The sequence below is a fragment of the Sus scrofa genome, chromosome 9 (assembly GCF_000003025.6).
Source record: "Sus scrofa isolate TJ Tabasco breed Duroc chromosome 9, Sscrofa11.1, whole genome shotgun sequence".
Taxonomy (NCBI): domain Eukaryota; kingdom Metazoa; phylum Chordata; class Mammalia; order Artiodactyla; family Suidae; genus Sus; species Sus scrofa.
The window spans coordinates 13,576,491-13,597,977 of NC_010451.4; the positions used below are offsets into that span (position 1 = coordinate 13,576,491).

Here is a 21,487-nt window from a genome sequence, read left to right on the forward strand (position 1 = left end):
GGGAGCTGGGGAGCCACGGGAGGGCCTGGAAAGCAGAGGAGTGATCTGATTTGACTGATGATTTAACAGGTGTCTCTGTGCTGGATCCCAGGAGGAAAGGGTGGCAGCAGAGGCCCACACCGAGGAGGCCACTGCAAGAATCCAGGTCTGAGATGGTGGGTGGGACCAGTGTGGGGACAGAGGAGGTGGCCACCTGTGCTAAGCAGGGGAGAAAAGTGACAGTTGGTATAAAATGTGGCACAGGGTGTGAGGTGGGAGAAGGGGGGAAATGAGGCCGAGGGGAAAGAGGGGCACTCCAGACAGAAGAATCCACCGGTGCCAAGGCCTGGGTTCAAGCCCATCCTGCCAGGCTCAGATCCTGGGACTGTGTTTCTGCAATTTCTTCCCTGCCTCAGTGCACATGAACCACAAGCCTTGCTCTGGGCCCAGCTCTGGGCGGTACCAGCATGGGGATGAGTGACCCAGTCTCTCGGGTCCGAGGGGCGCCTGTGTCAGAGCTGAGAGCTGTGGTCACATGTGATGGTGCAGGAGGTTCAGGGAACTAGTGGGAGACAGGCCTGGGATGGGGGGATTTGAAGGAGGAAGAGGAGACCCCATGCTGGGGTTTAGATGGAGTGGGGGATGGGATTCAATTTTTATTTATTCATTTGTTTATTTATTTACTTACGTATTTTTGCTTTTTTACAGCTGCACCCATGGCATATGGAGGTTCCCAGGCTAAGGGTCTACCTGAAACTGTAGCTGCTGGCCTACACCACAGCCACAGCCACGCCAGATCCAGGCTGCATCTGCAACCTACACCACAGCTGATGGCAACACCAGATCGTGAACCCACTGAGCGAGGCTGGGGATGGAACCTGTGTCCTCATGGTTACTAGTCAGAGTCATTCCCGCTGAGCCAAACAGGAACTCTGGGATTCCATTTGTAATTGGAATGTTTCTATCTTCATGACCAGTTAGCCTGGTGAGGCTGGAGAGTCCACCTTCAGCCCCTGAAATCCCCTTGCTGAGTGAGCCTCCATCTTCCTATCTTAAAAATGGAGTTATAAGAACTACCTCCTAGGACGGGGACCATTTAGATGAAATGTACCAGTCCAGTCCTTGGCACAAGCCTCAACACATGTGAGCCCATTTCATCAAATGTCCCTCTCTATGAAAGGCAAAAATCCTCGAGAGGTGTCCGCAGAAGCATTATGTCTCTGCTGCTAAGCATTTATACCAGTTTAAAAACATTCTTCAGGCTGAGAGCAGAGGCTCCCTTAGCTTTTGGTTCTGCTTCCCTGTTACAGCCCAGAGCCCAGCATGGGGCTGGGCTGATGGTCAATATTCAGTAGGTCTTTGCTGAATTGCTAATTAAATGACTGAAAAAGAGGTTATACATGATTTAGGCGCCGGTGCTTTTTGGCTGGGCAACCTCAGACCGGATAATTCACTTCTCTGAGTCTCAGCTTTCTTACCCGTGAGGTGGAAATCACAGTATCTACTGTGGCAGAGGCAGTTACTGCCCATCAAGTATCCACATTTCCCAGAGCCCTAGAAATCAGGCAGGACCACGTGCCTAGGTCTGGCTTAAAGGCTGTGTGCCACTTCCGGGCTGCAGCATTTAAGAGCTGGTGCTCAATCTTCTGGCTACGTCTTCCCCTGCTGTGGTCCACTACTTCCTCCAGGTGGTACACCTAAAACACGGCAGAGCTTTCATCAGTCTGGCCCTGAGTCACTAGGTAACGCAATGCCCTTCACCTGTCTCTATTAGACAGGTAGCATGAACAAGAAATAAACCTTCGCTGTGTTAAACCACTGAGATTCTGGAGTGCATTTATCACTGCAGCATAACTGCGCCTAGAGAGACTCAGATTTCTACCTTGCAAGCCCAGAATACAGAAAATGTGCTTGGTACATAGTAGGTTTTGTTTTGCTTTGTTTTTTGGTCACGCCTGCTGCATGCGGATGTTCCCATGCTGGGACTCGAACCTGAGACCCAGTGGAGACCTGAGCCACAGCAGTGACAATGCCAGGCCCTTAACCCACTAAGCCACCAGGGAACTCCCACAGTAGGTTTTCAACAAAGGGCTCACTCCCTGGGTCCTGGCGCCTTTCTCTGCATCTACAGGCTTCTTCACGACGCAGACTTCATTTATGAGTCTACTCTTCTCTTTGCCATGTTCCTTCTCTAGCTTGAAACTGCCTTCTACTTCTCCCCCAAGCCAGGTGTGTTCTATTTTTGTCACTGCACAGCAAAACAAGAAAAGCCTCTGGAGAGCCAGTCTGGCCAGCTGCACCTGGCCTCTGAAGCACCTGTCCTCTGGGCAGCCGCCCACTCACCTCCTCCTACCTCATTCGCAACTGCCTTGGATCCCACTCCAGCTCAGCTTGAAACGGAACCACCAAACTCTGGACCCTGCCCTTAGTGTCTTGGGTCCCAGAACGACTCTGACGGCCACCGAGGCCTGTGTGGTCCTGGCCCTGCACAGTGTTTCTCGGCTGTCGGCTCCCCTGCCGCATCCCAGCTGGATGCCTGGCCCTTGCCTGCCCTGTCCTCCCACCATGCCAGCTGCTGGCTTGGCTTCCAGCAGCCACCAGCCCTGCTGCTGCACCTGCTCCCTGAGAAGGCCACCTCCGCTCTGGCCTGACCTCCTCCACTTTCCCCGTGGCTTAGGGACAAAGCCTTCAACCAGAAGGCTTGCCTCTTTTCCGATTCCAAGATGGCATCTCTCAAGATCACAGGTTTGCAGCTGATGATGCAGAAAATCAGAGCAGACAAGGGGACTGACCTGGCTCCATGTCAGCACGTTCTGAAGAGTCAGCAGCGTCCGTGGGCCCGGCAGCCCTTGCTCCGGGGCCATCAGATCCTGGAGGACGGGACGGGATCCTTTCTGTTAAAGCAGAGAACACAGACCCAAGTGAGGGAGATGGCAAGATGTCCTTGTCCCTCTGTCACCTCTCCCGGCGGTCAGTGCAGACACGCGCCCGTGGGGAGAGGAGGCTTGTTCCTGGTCCCACAGCCTGGAGCCACCCTGGGAATCACACGCACCCTCTGCCACCTTCCATTCTTCCTCCGTGTCCTCTGGGCTGGTCTGAGAGCCATTGTTTACATGCGTTCTCTCCAGCTGACCAAACCCTTCCAGGGCTGGGACTACAGTTCCCTTCTCTTTACAAGCCAGGCGGGGGCAGCTTGGAGCAGAGCAGAAAGTGCTCTGTGAAGCAGGACTGACTGTGTGCTGGGAGGGGGCAGGGAGGGGCTGGGGGATGGAGCATGTGGCTGAGGCCACAGTTCGGCCATTGAGTCACTGGGCGTATAATAGGTCCCTGTACTTCTTTGAACCCCAGTGTCCGGCCCTATAGAACAGGCCCGTCCTCCCTGTGACATACTGTCTGGGAGTGTTGGGAGTCACACAGGCAGAGTTCCTTACACTCAAGAGTCTGGCTCTGGCACTCCTGCTTATCACCCAGCAACCTCTAGCCGAACACCTCCCCTCCTGGAGCTTCTGTCTGGAAAAGAACAACTCGGAACTAGGCCACATGTGAACCCCTTTCTGCCCCTAGAACTGTACGACCGTGTGGATTCGCCTCGGCCTCTTCAGCGTCTAAGGAGATAGCTGTACTTAGCAAAGGTTTGTGAAATGAATAACAGAAATTCTGTCTCAGAGTTCCCTTGTGGTGCATCTGGTTAAGGGTCATGTGTTGCCTCTACAGCAGCTCAGGTCACTGCCATGGTGTGGATTCGATCCCTGGCCTGGGAACTTCCACATGCCACAGGTGTGGTGAAAGAGAAAAAAAAAAATTCTATGCTCCTCAAAAGAAGAGGGAGCAGAGGCTCACGGCAAGAGGAGGAACTGGGAAGTGAACAGGTCTTCGTGGCTGGTGTCTTTTTTCTGCGCTCGTGACCACACTCAGCCACTGAGACGCTACAGAGTACCTTTTAATTTTTATTTAGTTTTTTGCTTTTTAGGGCCACGGAGCTGCAGCTGCCAGGCTACACCACAGCCATAGCAACGCCAGATCTGAGCCGCATCCACAACCTACACTGCAGCTCACGGCAACACTCAGTCCTTAATCCACTGAGTGAGGCCAGGGATCGAACCCGCACCCTCATGGATACTAGTTGGGTTCGCTACCACTGAGCCATGATGGAAACTCCAGGGTACCTTTTTAAATAGAGGACACACTAGGCTAAAGAACAATGCAAGAAGGATATATGAAGGCATCAGAGGAAAAAAAGTCATTGTATGAGAAATGAATTCGTATTTGCCAAATATACCTAGGATCCTAGCTAAGGACTGTTACTGTCTAGTATAAGGAATTACTGGTAATCTCCACTAAAGCCAATATTCTCCTAAGTGGGAAATTATGCTAACTTCATCTGTATGTCCTGTTTCTTTATTGTAAATGCTTGTTATCCCCAATAAAGAGTTACTGTATTAGGCAGGAACAGTCACCAGGCTCTGGCCAAGCACAGAGCGTCCCTTCCCGGGTTGGGGGGGGGCGGGGAGGGTCAGTCTCCCACACACCCCCAGGCAGAAGACCCGACAGGCCAAATAGGGTCAGTAAGACAAAGTTGGGCAGTAAACCCAGGAAAGTCCTTATACATCATGCTATGTCACTAAAATAAAAAATAGGCAGCGCAGTTCGTAGGAGGTGCCTATGGTTTTTTGTATCTCAAATGAGCAACAACAGTGATCATGCCCTTAACTTCTCTTTACTCTGTCTTGTTCATCACAAGTTTACCCTCGAAAGTGTCAGAGAGGAGCAGGAAATGGCTCTGCGGTGACCATGGATGTAGTAAGAGGCCCTTTCTCCTGTGTGGGGGCCTCTCCCCACGTGCCCAGTGCCCCGAGGATGTTAGGACTCCGACCTGGTGGCTTTGCCCCCACAGGTCCTGCTGGGGTCCTAGTCACCTCCAGTGACTTAGACCAAACCCTCAGGGTCCTTCGCAACCCCCTCTCCTTTGCCCAGGTCACACAACTCCACGCTGCCTCCAGAGCTTCAGGCCAAAGCTGTGTGGACTTTCATCAGCGCCTCCCTGACCCCCCGACCCCCGTCTGCTCTTGAAGAAGCTGCAGGGCTGAACTTTAACTCCTTTTCCACCTTTATCTTTGCCAGAGTTTTGTGGAAAACCACAACTCCATTTTTTTTCCTACTTATTTTTTGATTTGTATCCCTGAATTCTCTCTTTTTCGAAGGAGAATCATCACAGTACACACAAGAGGACTGGTTCCAGAACACCCGCCCCCCCTACCCCCCCAGCCCCCCACTGCATGGATACCAAAACCCATGGATGCTCAAGTCTCTTCTTCAAAAATGACACAGGACTTGTGTAAAACCCACACACAACCAGCCATATACTCGAAATCATCTCTAGATGACTTATGATGCCTAATACAATGTAAATGATATGCAAATAGTTGTAAATACAATGTAAATGCTATGTAAATAGTTGCCAGGGTGGCACGTTCAAGTTTGGTTTGGGGAACTTTCTTGAATTTTTTTTTCTTGGCATATTTTCGATCTGTGGTTGGTTGGCTCCACGGATGTGGAACCCACTGATGGGGAGGGCTGGCGGTACCTCCAACAGACACCACATGACTGTTAAGGACACCCAAATACTCATGGGTTGACCAAAGGTTTTGGAAGTACTAGCGTTTTATGGAGAGAAGTCCAGTTAGGAAGGGATTGGGGCCTCCACTCCTTCAGTTGCTCCCTCCATTCCTAGGATGAGGGTTGGGTGCTAAACAGGATGCACTGATGATGCAGAAACAAACTGTGCCCTCAGCAAACTCTCAGGATGACAAGGAAACTAAGAAAACACGGCCACAATAAGGGACATGCTTGGTGGTTTTGTAAGTGGATGTGGGGAAAACAGTGAGCAGAGGGAGGCACAGAGAGAGCCTGGCTGACAAATAAGGGAGCAGTGATTGAACAGCATACCCTGGAAGCTGAGCCTGGCACCAGAGATAGTGTCGGGTGGGTGGCACGGGGACAGGGCAGGGTACCTGTAAGAGGGAGTAAAGGCATGGGGGGGGAAGCGTGACAAAGCGGAGTGTGGGCTGCGTGGAGGGAAGCAGAGGGCGACACATCTGACCGGTGACGTGGACCCGGATGCGGGTGCGGACTCTGAAAGCCGAGCCATTATTCAACGCGTAACAGCCAGCCACTGAGGGCTTATGCGCAGAGATGTGTCATAATTGGAGAGCTGCTGTGGGAAGATGGGTTTGGCAAGCTTGCACAGACAGCATGACTTGGAAGGGGAGGGAGCTAGCTGTGGTGTGCCAGGCACTGGGCAGAGCGTTTGGCGCTGGCGTCTATTTGATCTCAGTTAACCTTCTAAACAACCGTAGGAAGCGAGCCTATTCCTTCCAGACGTGCAGACGAGCAAATGAGGCTTCAGGGAGTTGCAGCTGCTGGCCCCGAGTGCCCCAGCTCCCAGCTAGGAAGTGGTGGAGACAGGATCACAGCCCTGTTCTTTTCCCTTTCCAGGCAAGCCTTAAAGCATGCTCTGAGCCTGCACAGACACCTGACGCCCCCCCCCCCCAGTACACCTGCTCCCAGCGTACCTCCCACCCACCCTAGGGTGGGCTTAAGCTTGGTTGTTTCCCGGGCTGCCTTTTGAGACACCCGGGTGGAATTTGCTCCTCTGAGCTTTGCTCCTCTGCGCTTTCCCTAAAGTGACCACAAGTCGAAGAGGGATAAGACAATACCTTGAGCCATGTCCCAAACGTTCAGATTATAGCCTCTTGCAGAGAAGCTCAAAGGCAGTGGGAGCCCATCCGCCTCTCCTGCAGAGGTGCTTGTTTCCTTCTGCTTTCCCTCCTCAGCTCAGCTTAACAGGAGCTGGGGACCCAGGAGCCCAGGGGAACGTGGTTCAACACCCAGGACCTGGCTGGGTCCTGAAGAGTGTCCACGAGGAACCCAGCATCTCTGGGTTGGCTTCACCATCAGAGGAGAGCCTGGAGGACTCCACACACGCCAAGTGGATCGGCACACCTGCAGCCTGAAAGGGATGATTGCAAATCACTCCCATCAAGATCATCAAGATGCCTACTGCTAAAACTTGGTGTTTTCCAAAGGGGAAGAAAAGGTTTCCTTATTCTAAATACGGGGCCCAGTGAAATCTTCACTACATGCCTGACAACCGAGGCTGCAGCTTTTCTTGGAGGATGCCCGGCACGGGGGCAAGTGCAGTGAGTTCAGAAGCAGAGAGTGGGTCTGTCACACCCCACCAGGTTCCCAGCTGTGTGGCCTTGCAAACCACGGGGCTCCTTAAATTTCCTTATTATTAAATAGGAATCATAATAAGGGATTAGAGAGACTAAGTGCCAGGCCCTTGGTACTTTCATAGGATGTATAATAACTTCTTCCTTTTTTTTTTTCTTTTTTTTTGTCTTTTTAGGGCCATATGGAGGTTCCCAAGCTAGGGGTCCAATGGAGCTGTAATCGCCGGCCTACACCACAGCCACAGCCACAACCACACCAACACAGGATCCGAGCCGTGTCTGTGATCTACACCACAGCTCATGGTAATGCTGGATCCTTAACCCACTGAGCAAGGCCAGGGATCAAACCCACATCCTCATGGATGCTAGTTGGGCTCACTAACCGCTGAGCTACGATGGGAACTCCTCTCCTCATCTTTTTATGCTCAACATTCTAGACTCTGCTTTCCCAGTGAGGTCGCTCCCTTCCTCACAAAGATATCAACTGAAGGAAGAGAATTTCAAGAAAAAAAGTGCTGCAACTCTAGCAGATTGTTCATGCTCTTGACCTAGTGCTTATTACCAGTGTCTTAGAACTATTTGTCAAAAAATAAAAAAATAATAAAAATAGCAGTTCCCATCGTGGCTCATCGGTCACAAACCCGACTAGGATCCAGGAGGACATGGGTTCCATCCCTGGCCTCGCTCAGTGGGTTAAGAATCCAGTGTTGCCATGAGCTATGGTGTAGGTCACAGACACAGCTTGGATTTGGTGCTGCTGTGGCTGTGGTGTAGGCTGGTGGCTACAGCTCTGCTTCGACCCCTCCTAGCCTGGGAACTTCCATATGCCGAAGGTGCAGCCCGAAAAAGCAAAAAAAAAAAAAAAAAAAAAAAAAGAGCTATTTGTCGACATGCCTTTGTCCTCCACCAGAATGAGACCTCCTTAAAGACAGTGACCGCTGTGGCTTCAATTCCCAGCACACAGATGTCCCTTTCTACCTTAGTTCCCTTATCGAGATCCAAACCGCGGAGTCATTGGTTCTTTGGGGATTTTATTTTCCCAGCCTGGTTTCAAGAGTGACTTCTAAGTGACACCTTCAAGAACACATCCAATCCTCTGAAAAGCATCTCATTAGCATGGACTCATTAGCATGGACCGCTTCACCCTGTTACTCTGCTCAGAGCTTTGGTTTCTAATCCCAGCCAATTATATGTGCCAACATATTCAATAACATCTTAATAACACCAGCCCTGTCAGGTCTCTGGACAGAGTCGGACCAGATTGAGAGAGCCAAGGTCTAACAAGATGCTGGAACAGTGCATGGCCGAGGGGAAGGGGAGCAAACATTTCGAGGGGCTCCAACCCCGGCATGTGCAGTTGGGACAGCCCTGGGTGATGCCTGAGGCTCAGCAAAGGTTCATTCCCTTCTTCTTCTCAGGCTCCAGAGAAAAGCAACGCCATCAAACTTGTGGCAAGTCAACGGAGAGAGAGAGAGAGAGAAGATTCACCACGTTCCTGAGTCTGTTTAGAATAAGGATTTTTTTTTTTTTAAGCGTTTCTCCCTAAGGACTGAAGGGAGCAGGTTATTTCATTTTAATGATGGCAAGCTGCCGCTGCTGCTTGCGAACCCCCCAACCAATTTTCATATGAAAAAGAAACACACACACACACTCACCTACAGAATCAACTACACACAGAAGGATGCTTCTTTCAGAGAGTACATCCACAGGGTGGGAAAATCTGGCTGATCCCTCTCCAGACATTCAGATTCAGGAGGAGATCCCCAGATGTGCTCCCCCTCCCACCTCCCTGCCCCCCAGCGTCTGACCAGCCCGAGAGCCACACAGCCTAATCCAAGATGTCCTGTCCAGCAGCTGCGCATTTTTAAGCACATGAGGGGAAACAAAGGCAGCGGATGCTTTTGTGTCATCTTCCCATGGATTTTTACCTGGGTACCCTCACTCCGGAAGGCCTGAAGGAGTCTTTTCACAGGTCCTCCGTGGGTCCAGCCCCAGACGTGTGGCGGTGAGGATGGGTCTCTCCAGCGGGGAAGGCGGGTAGAACTAGCTCATTTGCTGTTTTCTGGCCGCCAGACTGCCTCTGGGTTTCCGCTCAGCAGTCCCTCTTGCGGTGCTTCCACCGCGTACCCACCCGCGGCTCTCGGTATCTGCCAGGGCAAGCAGTGGCGCCTGAGTCCTTCACAGGTGAGCTGCCCAAACCCGCACCACGTGCAAGTTTATCTTGCAAAGAATCGAGGGTCCACGCTTTGTAGGGATGTTTGTCAGGGAGGAGACTGGGCACAGCAGGTGGGAGCATCCGTGTTCAACGTCCCGGGAGGAAGATGAACAGAACTAGGCTCTCACCAGAGAAAGACTTTCTGCGTATGGAGCTGCACAGGATCCCCCTGCCTGGAAGACTCCGCGTAAGAGGAAGCCCGGGCGAGGGAGTAAGCGGCACTCATCGCCACAGGTGCTACAAAGCAGTCTGAGGAAGTTTGTGGTCCCAGTGAGATGGTTTCTCAGTCTTAACATCACCAAATATTTTTACCTTTAAGCCCTTCCTGCCATCAAAAATTCTGTGATTTGAATGTGCAGGACAAACACAAACTCCTGTTCTCAACCACCGGGCTTGCTCTCAGCCCAGAACTCCAGGCTGCTTCTTAGTTTCAGGTCAGAGTGCAAAGCCGCTCCCTCCTTTCATGGCACCTGCTGCTCCTCTCCCTCTGAAGCCAGCCTTTCTCTGTTGTACGGACCACAACTAACTGCACTCCATGCAAAAGGCACGGAATCCAGTGGTTTCTACCACTGGGTCCTGCCCTGATCTCTGTGCTCTTCCATCCCTGCCTCTAAACTATCCTCCCCCGGTGCTACTCCTGAGATGCAGGTCTGACCCTGCTCTTCCTGCCTTGAAACCCTTGATGGTGTCCCATTGTCTTTGGGATAAACATCTAAAGCCCTTCCTAGACCAGGCGCTTTTCATGTCTAGCCTGGCCCACTGCCCCAGCCAGGTCCCTGCCACTCTCACCTTAGAGCTGCCATACTGCAGCCCAACCCAGCTGCTGTCAACTCTCTCTGCCTTTCCTGCTGTCCCATCCTTGGCGGGGGAGGCCCCTGGTGCTCCCTCACCAGTTGACATTGCAGCACCCCATCTTATTGTGGGGACGCTTCTCCCCGCTTCTGGGAACCACTTTTTCCATTGCTCCCATCATGGGGTTGTGAGCATAGTCAGGGCTGTTTGGCAGCCATTTCTGGCTCACTGCCATCCAGGCACAGGTGGGTGGCACATCCCACAGGGCCATTCATTAATTGAGGTGGTGGGTGTGAGCACAAGTGTACCACTTGCAGGTATATGTAACTGCCAACACAGGACTCTCCAGGGCTCTTTCACTCTAGAAGGTGGGCACAGTGAGGATGGTTGGTCAGCCTGGGCCCCTGGGGGACTGCAGCAGGCAGAAACCCCTCCCCTCTCCCACCCCTCCTCCTGCCCACAATGGACATGGGGCAGGAGAGAGAATGGGTCCCTTCTCTCTCTCGTGTTGTTATAAGACACTACGATTTGGGGGTGATGTGTACCCAGCACTAACTAGCTGATGTGACAGATCCATGGGTCCTATAAGAACGGTCTTTTTTTTTTTCCCCTAACTGAAGTATAGTTGATTTACTATATTGTGTTACTTTCGGGTGTAGAGCAAAGTGATTCGGTTCCATGTAAATACAACCTTTATTGTTTTCAATTGTTTTCCATTATAGTTTATTCCAGGGTACTGGATATAATTCTCTGTGCTATAGAGTAAATCCTCGTTTATGTATTTTACATATGGTAATGTGCATCTGTTAATCCCATGCTCCCAAGGCATCCCTTCCCCTCGTCCCCTTTGGTAACCATAAATTCGTTCTCTGTGTCTGTGAGTCTGTTTCTGTCTTGTAAATACGTTCGTCTGTACTATGTTCTAGATGGAATTGTCATATTCCTGAGGGACTGCCTCCCTGGCCATCATTGGTTGGTCCAGAGTTGGGTACCTTAATAAAGCCAGACCAATCACAGTTCTGGGGCAGAGCGGCACCTGATCAAAGCGGGACCAGCTAGACATCTTCCCTGGGAATCCTGCAAACAGAGTGAGGAAGGATGTGGTCTCCGGTGTGGTGACTGTGAGCTGTAAACCTCTGAGAGCTAGTAGAGGCCACGTGTTATGGGTTGATCCGTGTCCTCCAAAAAGAGCTTCCTAATCCCTCCTACTTAAGAATGGGACCTTATTATTTATTTATTTCGTTTTTTTAGGGCCACACCCAGGGCATATGAAGGTTCACAGGCTGGGGGGCTAATCAGAGCTGTAGCTGCCTGCCTACACCACAGCCACCGCAACACGGGATCCTTAACCCACTGAGCAAGGCCAGGGATCGAACCCAAGTCTTCATGGATACTAGTCGGGTTCATTAACCACTGAGCCAGGACAGGAACTCCAGGGGACCTTATTTGGAGCTGGGTTCTTTGCAGAAGTAATCAAAGTAAAATGAGGTCATTGAGGTGGAACCCCAATCCGACATGACTTGTGTCCCTATAAAAAGGGGGGATTTTGGACCCAGAGACAGACACACAGCAGGGAGAAGGCCATGTGGAAGTCTGAGTCCTGCTGCCACAAGCCAGGAAACGAGCAGAAGCCATGAGAGAGTCCTGGGGGGAGAGCCTGCCCTTCAGAGGGAACACGGACCCACTGACACTTTGATCTTGGGCTTTTAGCCTCCTGAACTACGAGACAAGGAATTTCTGTTGTTTAAGCCTTTCAGTTCGTGGCACCTTGTTACAGCAGCCCCGCACAATGTAGTACAGAAAAAATAGGGAGCGCTGGTTTGCAGCGAGAGAAGGAAACTCACCAGAGAAGAGACCAGAGCAGCAAAAAGAAACAGAACCAATCGTAACAGAATTAAAACCGTGAACACAGTCCCACGGAATCTCTGCATTTTCTCTGGCTGGAAGGTTTAACTCCTTGGACTCTATGAGGCTGTAAGAAAAGTTCCGTCTGTTTTGAGTACGTTAACGCTGAGGTTTCTGTCGCTTCGAATCAAGAGTCCTCACCAGCACTGTTATTAATATTTAATCATTATCATTAATGTTAAGGAAAGGGAAGCTCTGTATGTGGCTCCAAGTGGGGCTGAACTGACCAGATTGGTGACGGATGGACAAGCAAGCTGACTGCCTCCAAATGCTGTCCAGACATGTCTTGGGAAGAGACAGGGTTCCCTCCTGTCTGGGTACCACAACCTTCCTGCATTCGCACAGCTTAATCCTCTCGGCGTTCTCTTTAATCCGGTCACAGCCAGAATAAATTCTGAAAAGGACTTTCTTCTGAACAGTTATGCCTTTCTTCCCCGTCCAAACACAACTGTGTGCCAGGCCCCTCCAAATGCTCCAAAACCAAACAAGTCCAGCTCCAATCCCTCATCTCATTTCATGTTATTTTCTTGGCTGCACACACTTAGGGGCCTTTGTTTCTTCTGCTCTGCCCTTGGACGCTTCCTGTCCACATTCCCGCCAATATGAGCTCCTCCAACGGCAGCAAGGGCTGTGGGCTAGCAGAGGAGAGAGGTGGTCCGAGGGTAGGCAGGCTGGAAAGGATGAGCCATCTCGGCCAAGAGCTAAGGTTTCCAGCCCTCTGGAATAACCCGTGTCCACACGCTCTCCTGGGTGGAATGCGGCTGCATTGTGGGCTCTGGCATGTGTATTTGCTCTTATAGAATAGAAGACAATTGTTCAAGCTGTCATTGAGCCTCCCAGGCTGCCATGGTTGTAGGAATACGCAGAACCATTCGACCTTGACAATCCCCCACCAGCAAAGAGAGACATTGCTCAACTGCAAAGGACTAGGGGCAGCAATTATCCACATGAGCAAGATTTGATGACTACAGATATTACAGAGTTCACCACCCCTGCCCCAAAGGAAAGGAGGAGTCTGATGTTTCTTCCTCATCTGTTCAATCCAGGAGCACCAACAGGAAAACAGTGCTCATCTCAAGTGATGAGAGAATTTTAGTTTTCTGGAAGGGGTGAAGGCCAACTCAACCTTGAACCAAGAGGGTGGTGGGGATGAGAGAACCAAATGATGCTGAGCCTGTCACCTGTCTGTTGGCTCCTGGCCCCTTCCCCACACTGGCTGCCCTGTTCCTGCTCACAGAGAACTGCAGTGCTCAGAGTCACTGGCTTCCAGGCAGGTGGGCTTGTGAATGGAGAACCCTGGAAGAAGGCTGGAGGTGAGAAGACAGAAGCTAGGGTCTCTCTCTCTCTTGTCTTAGTATCCTTGGCAGCAGCTACATGACATCTGTCACTTCAGGTCCTGACACCCTATGTAATGGCTCTAGCTCCTGCTGGATGGTCCCAGCTTCTGGGCTCTAGAAACATCACCTTCTCTCACTGTTCATCCAGTCTAGGCGGGGATGGTATTTCCCTGTTGCTGCTGATCTCTGTGCTGCCTCAACATGTAATGTTTGGCTTCTTAGCCATCTAATTAGTTGTGTGGCCAATTCCCTATATTAAATTCCCTCTGTTGAAAGACCTATGGTGGCTCTCATTTTCCTTCCTAGTTTCTGATAGATAGAGGTGCTGAGAAAGAATCTGAGGGTGGAAGTGCCACTCTGCAGCCCCCTGGGACAACGAGTGCATGAAGATGCCCAGTGCTTGGCCTGGGCTTTGGAGCTCCTGCTGATCACTGCAGTCACACCCAAGAGGAAGTAAGTGATGGGTGAGGCACCTGTCAGGCACCTGGAAGGTTGGGAAGGCAACCCTGGAAGGACAAGGTAGTCAGGTCTCTGCTTTTTTTTTCCTGCATGAATTCAGCCAGCTTGAATGTGGCTTTTTATGCCAGTTGGTAAATGAAGGTGGGAAAGACCAATTATTGATGCAGCAGGTGCCAAAGAGTTTGGGTTGTGAAGCTTCAGAATCCTTTGGCAGGTTAGGGTGGCCTGAGTCTCTGCAGAGAAACCAGGAGTTAAATGTACCTGAGACCGGAAGGACATCTCTTAGCAGATTCAGTGAGATGTTTGAGACAATGTGATGTGTCTGGTTTGGATCTTGTCTCTGTTGAGATCTAGGATGGTTAATGGTTAGCACTGGTCCTTCGGAACTCATAGAAAGGGGAGAGGCTATGCTTTATTGAGAGAGGAAGGGGACAGGGAAATTGTAGGAGAAGATTTTGGGGACTGCTCAAAAACAGAGCATTCTTGGTTCCTAAGGATGAACTGTGATGTGAAAAAGAGAATGTAAACAGACAAAGGCTTGGACAGAGGAAGAGACGATGGAGCAAAGAGTGCACAGAAATGGAGGGACAGTGGCTTGCAAGGGTTCCAGGTGAGCCAGCTCCTTGGCAGAGGGTGCATTTCCCAGCAGAGGTCAGATTCCCACAGTCGAAGCAGAGGCTCTGACCCCTCATGCATTTCCTTTCTGCTTCTGCTCAGGCTCTTGTTACAGGTGGCCTTTTATTGACTGACCCAGTGTCCCAGAACAATGTCCCACATGGGATCAGAAAGGACCACCAGGTGGGGAACAGCAGGGCGGCTAATGAACTGCCACAGGCCTCACCTCCCTGGAAACCTCTATGGGGCCCAGAGGACAAAAAGAAAAAAAAAGAAAGAAAAAGAAAACAAAACAGCACTGGGACTTCAACACAGATGTGGTTTCCACCTCAGCATCTCCCCGCCTTCTCCAGCCTTCTCCAGCCTCACGTGCCCACCCACACAGACACACGGGCTGGTTCCTACCTTGGTAAAGCTGATAACACATGTGGGGGGCAGAAACAGAGCTGGAAAAGGGATTCTTCCAGAGATGAGGAAACTCCAGGAATTTGGGGGTTACAAAGGTATCCCCACTTTAGTTTTTTTCTACTTTTTGTTATCACGTCGATTATATTTTTAAAAATAACATACTTTTCAGTATTTTAGCATTCTGGATTATAGGAAAACTGCAAAGATAGTACGGAGAGTTCCCACATGCCCTGCTTCTATTTTCTACCACAATTAACATCTTACAGGATGGGTCTTTTGTTACAACTGATGACCCAGAACTGATAGGTTATTATCAACTAAGGCCCATGGTTGCTTTGGATTTCCTTAGTATTTGTGTAAGGTCATTTTTATTTTACTTTTTTTTTAATTTTTTTTTTTTTTAGGATCCCATGGAGGACACATGTTCCCTTCAGTCATCGCAGGTCCTTAGGCTCCTCTTGGCTGCCGGCTTCTCAGCTTTTCCTTGTTTTGATGACCTTGACATTTTGGGGGAGTATCTGGAAGGTATTTTGTAGGATGCTTCAATATTGGAATTTGTCTGTTTTCTTTTTCATGATAAGCTCAGGGTTATGGGCTATTGGGAGGAAATGTCCCTTCCGTTTTTAACTCTTTCTTGGTTATAAAGGCCATGCCTCTAGCCTGGCTGGGGCCACTGGTCACTAGCTCAGGAAGGCAGCCTTGGCAGACATATCCCAGAGTCACCCCAGCATCTACAGAGCCACAGGGAGCCACAGAGCCTCCACAGTCCGGCCACAGCCAAAGCCATAGCCAACCTTTCCAGTATCAAGTCCTGCATCTTTCTTCCCTTATTTCTCGCCATCCCAGACCTGCCTGCAATTTCCCAGACATGCCCATACACTCTCACATCTTCATGTCTATGCATTTGCTGTTTCCTCTGCCAAAAATGCATCCCTCCCCTTGGCTACTGAGAAACCCTCACTTAGAAATCAGGGCTTAATACACACAAGAGCATCCTCTCTGGAGCCTCTCGTGATCCACCACTCCAAAGAGAATTAAGCGCCTTCTTGTCTGTGCTACTTTGTACATTCCTGTGCATTCCCGATCACTCGGCTTAGAACTGTAACACCTCCGACACGCCCAGCCCCTTCCCTGTTTCTTTCCACAGCCACCTGAAGCATCTGACATGCCGTGTGTTGATTAACTTATTTATATATTTGAATTTGTATAGGACCTATTTTCTTTTTTTAAAAAAATTGTATCGAAGTATAGTTGCTTTGCAATGTTTTGTTAATTTCTGCTATACAGCAAAGTGTCTCAACTACACACACACACACACACACATATATATATATATATATATATATCTTCTTTTTCATATTCTTTTCCATTATGGTTTATAGTTCCCTGTCCTATACAGTAGGACCACATTGTTTATCCATCCCGTATGCAACAGTTTGCACCTGCTTTCATTAACTTCTTTATTGTCTGTCTACCCTGCCAGGATATAAGCTTTGCGATGTCAGGATGTTGTGTTTACTGCTATTACAGTGCTTGATGCAGAGAGGGTACTTAATTAGTATTTTCTGAATGAATGAATGATATTGCTGGAGCATTGCGTACACTTCTTATAGGTGCCTGGGTATGTCTCTGTTTCTTCAGGTGACTCTGCACTTCGGGAGAATGACCAGATCCTATTTAACAAGGGAAAGCTTGTGTTTAAGCCAGGACTTGACCATTTCAGGACATACTGATTCTTACGAGCTGCTGTTCCTTTTCAGGATATCACCTCTACTCTCTATGGGGCTGGAAGGGACAGACAGTGTATTACGCAAGATCGTCCCCAGAAGTTTAGAATCAAGGGCTTCTAAGCAGGCATGAGGCCCTTCTCTTTCCAGAGCTGGGTTGCTGGCCCTGGGCACTGCCCCTGCTCCACTACTGGACGGCGCAAGGACCATCCCGGGGGCTAGCTTGGCAAGCCAGAGACAGGAGACAGGAGCCCTGGCACCTAAGGAGAAGGTTCTATCTTCTGTCTGGAACCAGCATGGGGCAGGGATGACCTCAGAGCCCCAGAGCCTCGGCAAGTAATGGAGAAAGTACCATTACCTACACCACCACCAGAGGGCTGGTGTGGGGATTAATTCAAAAATGGCTGGGAAGGCGCCTGACATGCTGAAAAACCCAGTCTAAAGCACTGTGGCTGACTCCACCAACCATCAGCCTGGGGGTCATGTCTTCTGAGTCCATGATGCTGTAGGAGCCCTTGGGTCCATCTCAATCCCTAACATCGACAGGCAGCAGGCGGTGGGTGGGCCCTAGCGGGTTAAATGTCACAAACAGGTCGCTGGGCCTCTTGACTAAGATTGAAATCAAGCGTTTACAGTAAAACATACACATAAGCCAATCATGCTTATGGGACAAAAGATTTGTCCTCTGGCTGCTTATCCAGGGGTCTGGGGCCGGGGGGCTGAACTTCTCATTCTTGGCCTGCCTTTGATGCTCCTTTCAACCTGCTGGGATGGGGAAGAGCTATACGCTGCCTGGGGAAACCTGTTTCCAAACCCTGGCTGGGGTTTAGCGTGCTGATTATCCAAGTTAACAGAAATGGGAAATTCATTGCACTTTACAATGCTACACAGTGAAAAGGAAAGCGAAGAAAGGGGACAAGGCATCAGGCTAGACAGATAACTGCATCGTGGAAGATAGAAGATAGAAAGCCAGGCTTTCAAAAAAGATCTGACACCAACTCATGTGGGACCAAATTTAAGGCCACCAGTAAATAAACTGAGAACAGACCTGAACGTGTTATACACCAAGTATATTAAGTGAGTACATGCATGGAAAAAATGTTTGGTTACTCTAGTAAATCAAAGAAATACAAATTAGAGCAAAAAATATAATGCTATTATATCTAAATTAGTACTTTTTTTCCCTCAGGCTTTGGAGCCAGTTATTTAAGAGTACTTATTTAGCACCTACTGGATGCCAGCCACAAGGTTAGGCATACTGGACAAACCACAGGGACCCATAGGTGTGGGGCTCTTATGGCATGCAGGGCATCTGCTTTCTAGCTTTGTGACTTGCGGCAAGTTATGTGCCATCTCTGAGTTTCCCATTCCCTTTTCTGTAGACTGGGGTTGGTGATACCTCTCCTCAGGACGGTTGTAACAATTACAAAGCAGTTCATCCAGGCAGAGGGCATTAGCCTTGAGCTTTAAGCCAGGAAACCCACACTCAGAGAGGTGAGGTCGCTCACCCAAAGTCACAAAGCCAAGGCCTCCAAGCCAGTTCTTCATGCTTCCTGCAGAGGCAGGAATGTGTAAAGGGCTCTGGAGAGAGGCTGGTGAGGGGACCCCTCAGGTGGTGCAAAGGCTGGCGGGATGTTAAGGAGAGAGGACTGGGTTGGGTCAGGACTGTGAGCCGGGCAGGTTCTCAGGCACTGAGCCCCTTGCAGGTGATGGCCCACCCCCTGAGCCCTTCTTCTTACTTGTTCCTCAACCAAGGATGTGCTTGAGGACCCCACCTGCACAGCAATGACTGAGCGGGTTTTCCATTTCTCTGATAGATGATTAGAAAATTGGAAGGTGGCAGCGGGCCTGTGTGTTATCCGCTCCTACTGAACACTCCGGCGTGATGGGCAGGTGCAGGAGTTACTGAGTGCCACCCCTGAACCATTCACTCCCCACATAGTCGCTAGCCGCAGGGCCAGAGAATTGCACTCAATTCAAGACTCACTGGCCTGGAACAGAGAGAGACAATAAAAAGGAATCTCTCTGAGTGTGATTTGGAACCCTATGGATAAGCAGTGTCTGGGAGACTGCAAGCATCCTTCAGCCAGCCAGAAAAGGAGCCTATACAGTGATGGGGTTGAAGGTCAGAGCCTGGACCAAAACCCACCAGGATGCCCAAGTGAAGCACCGGGAGTGGGCAGTTGAGAAAACTCTGTCCTTGCTGCTCTTTTACTGAAAACCATCCATGGTGTCGCCCCACCACCAGGATGAAATTCCAGACTCACAGAACAAGGCACTTCAGGATTCGGTTCCTATTTTCCCAGCAACCCCTGTTCTCTAAACCTCTCCAGGGATGTGCAGCTCCCTAAGGTGCAAGGCTGTATCATGCCTTTGTAAATACAGTCACTCTCCCTGGATCGTCTCCCTTTTCCCCACCATCACCTTAAAAATTCCGATCCCTTGTTGGCTCTTCCAGAAGCCTCTGCCAAGGCTGCCACTGAGTCAGACATCATTCCCTTGGGTTCCCTTTGCCTGCCTGGAATTGATTCATTTCTCTCTCCAGCACTAGAAACTGGACCATTTCTTATTTCGTTCTGCATTCCGAATCTAGCATGAAGCCTGACGTAGAGCAAATACTCACAGACCCCACAAACAGATCTCGGATGGATGGAAGGTTGGAAGGCTGGTTGGATGGACAAAATAAATGTTGTTCGAAGCTCCGTGTGATTGTATGGAAGACAGGGGTGGAAAGAGATTTGAAAAAGACCAGTAGAGACCCACAGTGCCATAGTCTAGACTACAGCAGAGGCAGGGAGACGGGACGGATGGAGAGGATTCAAGGGATTTGGGTGGAGGCACGCAATGGAATCCGATGAGCCCGTGGAGAGGAAAGATGGAGAGAGATGGTGCAGGGAGGCCGAGCCTTGGCTTCCAGGTGGAGCAGCATGTGATGCATTTAGGCAAGATAGGGACCCTGTAGGAACACCTCCTCATGGGTGTATGTGTGGGGGGTGGGGAGTGGGGAGAAGAGATGGTGAGCCTGATTGTATCAGCAAGGAGGGAGACCCATGGACTGGCAGAGCTCCGCTACCTATTCTTTCCCTGCCTCTGGGTGGCCGCTTGTGAACTTTCAGTGGGCAGGCCTTGGTTAAGATGCCCAAAGACAGGGTGTACAGATTAGAGCAAAGAGAAGGCCCTTCTGACTCAGCCCAGCATCCAGGGACCTTTCAATGAACAGAAGGAGGGAGGGGGCTCTTTCAATACGGCTGCAGGGAAGAGTGAGAGGAACCTGAATTCGCTGCCCACACGGCCGCCCCAAGGGGGCACAGGTCACCTCGGCAACTTGCTAGATCCCCAGGGAGGCGGGTCCCGTGAGTCAGGGAGCCCTGCATTCCCATCCCACTTAGGAGCCAAGCAGCCTCAGGCATCCCCTCCACTGTCACTTAGTCTCAGATTCTCCGCCTCTAAAAGGACGGTGCTAATTCCCGTTTTTGACTGCAAATGTCAATTTAAATAAGCCTGCAGATGCTAAGAAAGGCTCTTTCTTCCCTTTGATCTTTCCTTCAGGATACCTCAGTCATCATAGGAGCAATGGAGAGAAAATTGCCATGAAAGAACACGCTAAGAACTTAGTGGGCACTTGCTTTCTGCTGGGCATGGGGAAAGCTCGAGACAAATCGAAGAGAGGTTTGGCCCTCTGCGGGCTCAAAGAAAATGGATGGTCACACACACGCCATTCCCTGAACAGGCATGTGCACCTCAGGTCCTGTCGGGCCCTCCTTCCTGGCTAAGGGACCTGGCACGTCACTGCAGGGCTCCCAGCTCAGGTTCCTCGCTGGTTCCAGCAGGGCCTGTTACCCTCTGCACTGAGAGCTGTCCCCAGGCTGGGACGAGGTCACTTAACGGGAAAGTGACTGCCAAGGGACCACAACTCTGGCAACGTCTGCATTCCCTTCCTCCACCTGGGTGGCTTTCCGTAGGCTCCTTTCTGGCCTTCTCATTAGAACGCTTAATGGGTTTCCCCCTCTTAAGTGACAGCTGCTGGAAGTGTCATTGTGCACACAATTGCTACGTGGCAATGGAGGCAGCTCCACTTCCCAGGGCCAGAGCTTCCTTTAGGAAAAGAAACTGCACCTGTGAAGAGTTTGCTGCATGCTGGCTGCTGGGGCTCTGCCCTGGGCTCCCCCCTGGTGCAGGACTGGCCAGGCAAGAAGCAAATCCCCGCTGAAGCATTCGGATTTCCGGAGCCAAATGGCTGGCACTGGGGTCAGGGCCGCAGCGGGGTCACGTCATCATACTCAGAGGAGAAGACTACAAATTCCGCCAGAATTTCCCTGACAAACTCTTGATGAATTTCAAAAGGCAAGGTGGCGCTGCGATAGGACAGAAGTGCCTGGGGTGGGGATGGGGGTCCTGTTTGCCCCTCTGGTTGTGGAGCCTGTTCCTGATTAATCGTTACTGATTGTCCATTACGGCTGGTGGTCTATTACCAACGCCCCTCGTGACAACAACCCCTGAGTCCTTTGCTCCCAAGTGAAAGGGTCCTGTGCCATTGAAGTTTCTGTGCTTAGTCTCTCTTGGGCTGGGGTCGTCTCCCTGACCGTTAGCCCTCAGGTGACCCTTGGTGTTCACCTGCGGTGCTCCATCATCCACCTGATCCATGCCTTAGCCCCGGGAATGACTCTACAACAGGACCTGGCTCACTAGACTGAAATTACCTGGCCCCGTCTCAGCAGGTGCTGGTTCTCCCAACACCCCCGCCTGCCTCTGGCCACCCCCGTCCAGTGTACTTTCTGTTCCACAGAAGCTCGATGGCTTGAGACAGCACACGGACTC

General features: G+C 50.7%; 1 protein-coding gene across 1 annotated transcript in view; it reads right to left on the reverse strand.

Annotated features, from left to right (window-relative positions):
- The window catches only part of TENM4 (teneurin transmembrane protein 4), a 786,343-nt gene that overhangs the window by 535,876 nt on the left and 228,980 nt on the right, over window positions 1-21,487 (reverse strand). Inside the window, 1 exon segment of the mRNA XM_005667171.2 lies at window positions 2,772-2,873. Within this exon segment, the coding sequence (XP_005667228.2) occupies window positions 2,772-2,781 (10 nt within the window). The 5' untranslated portion in view covers window positions 2,782-2,873.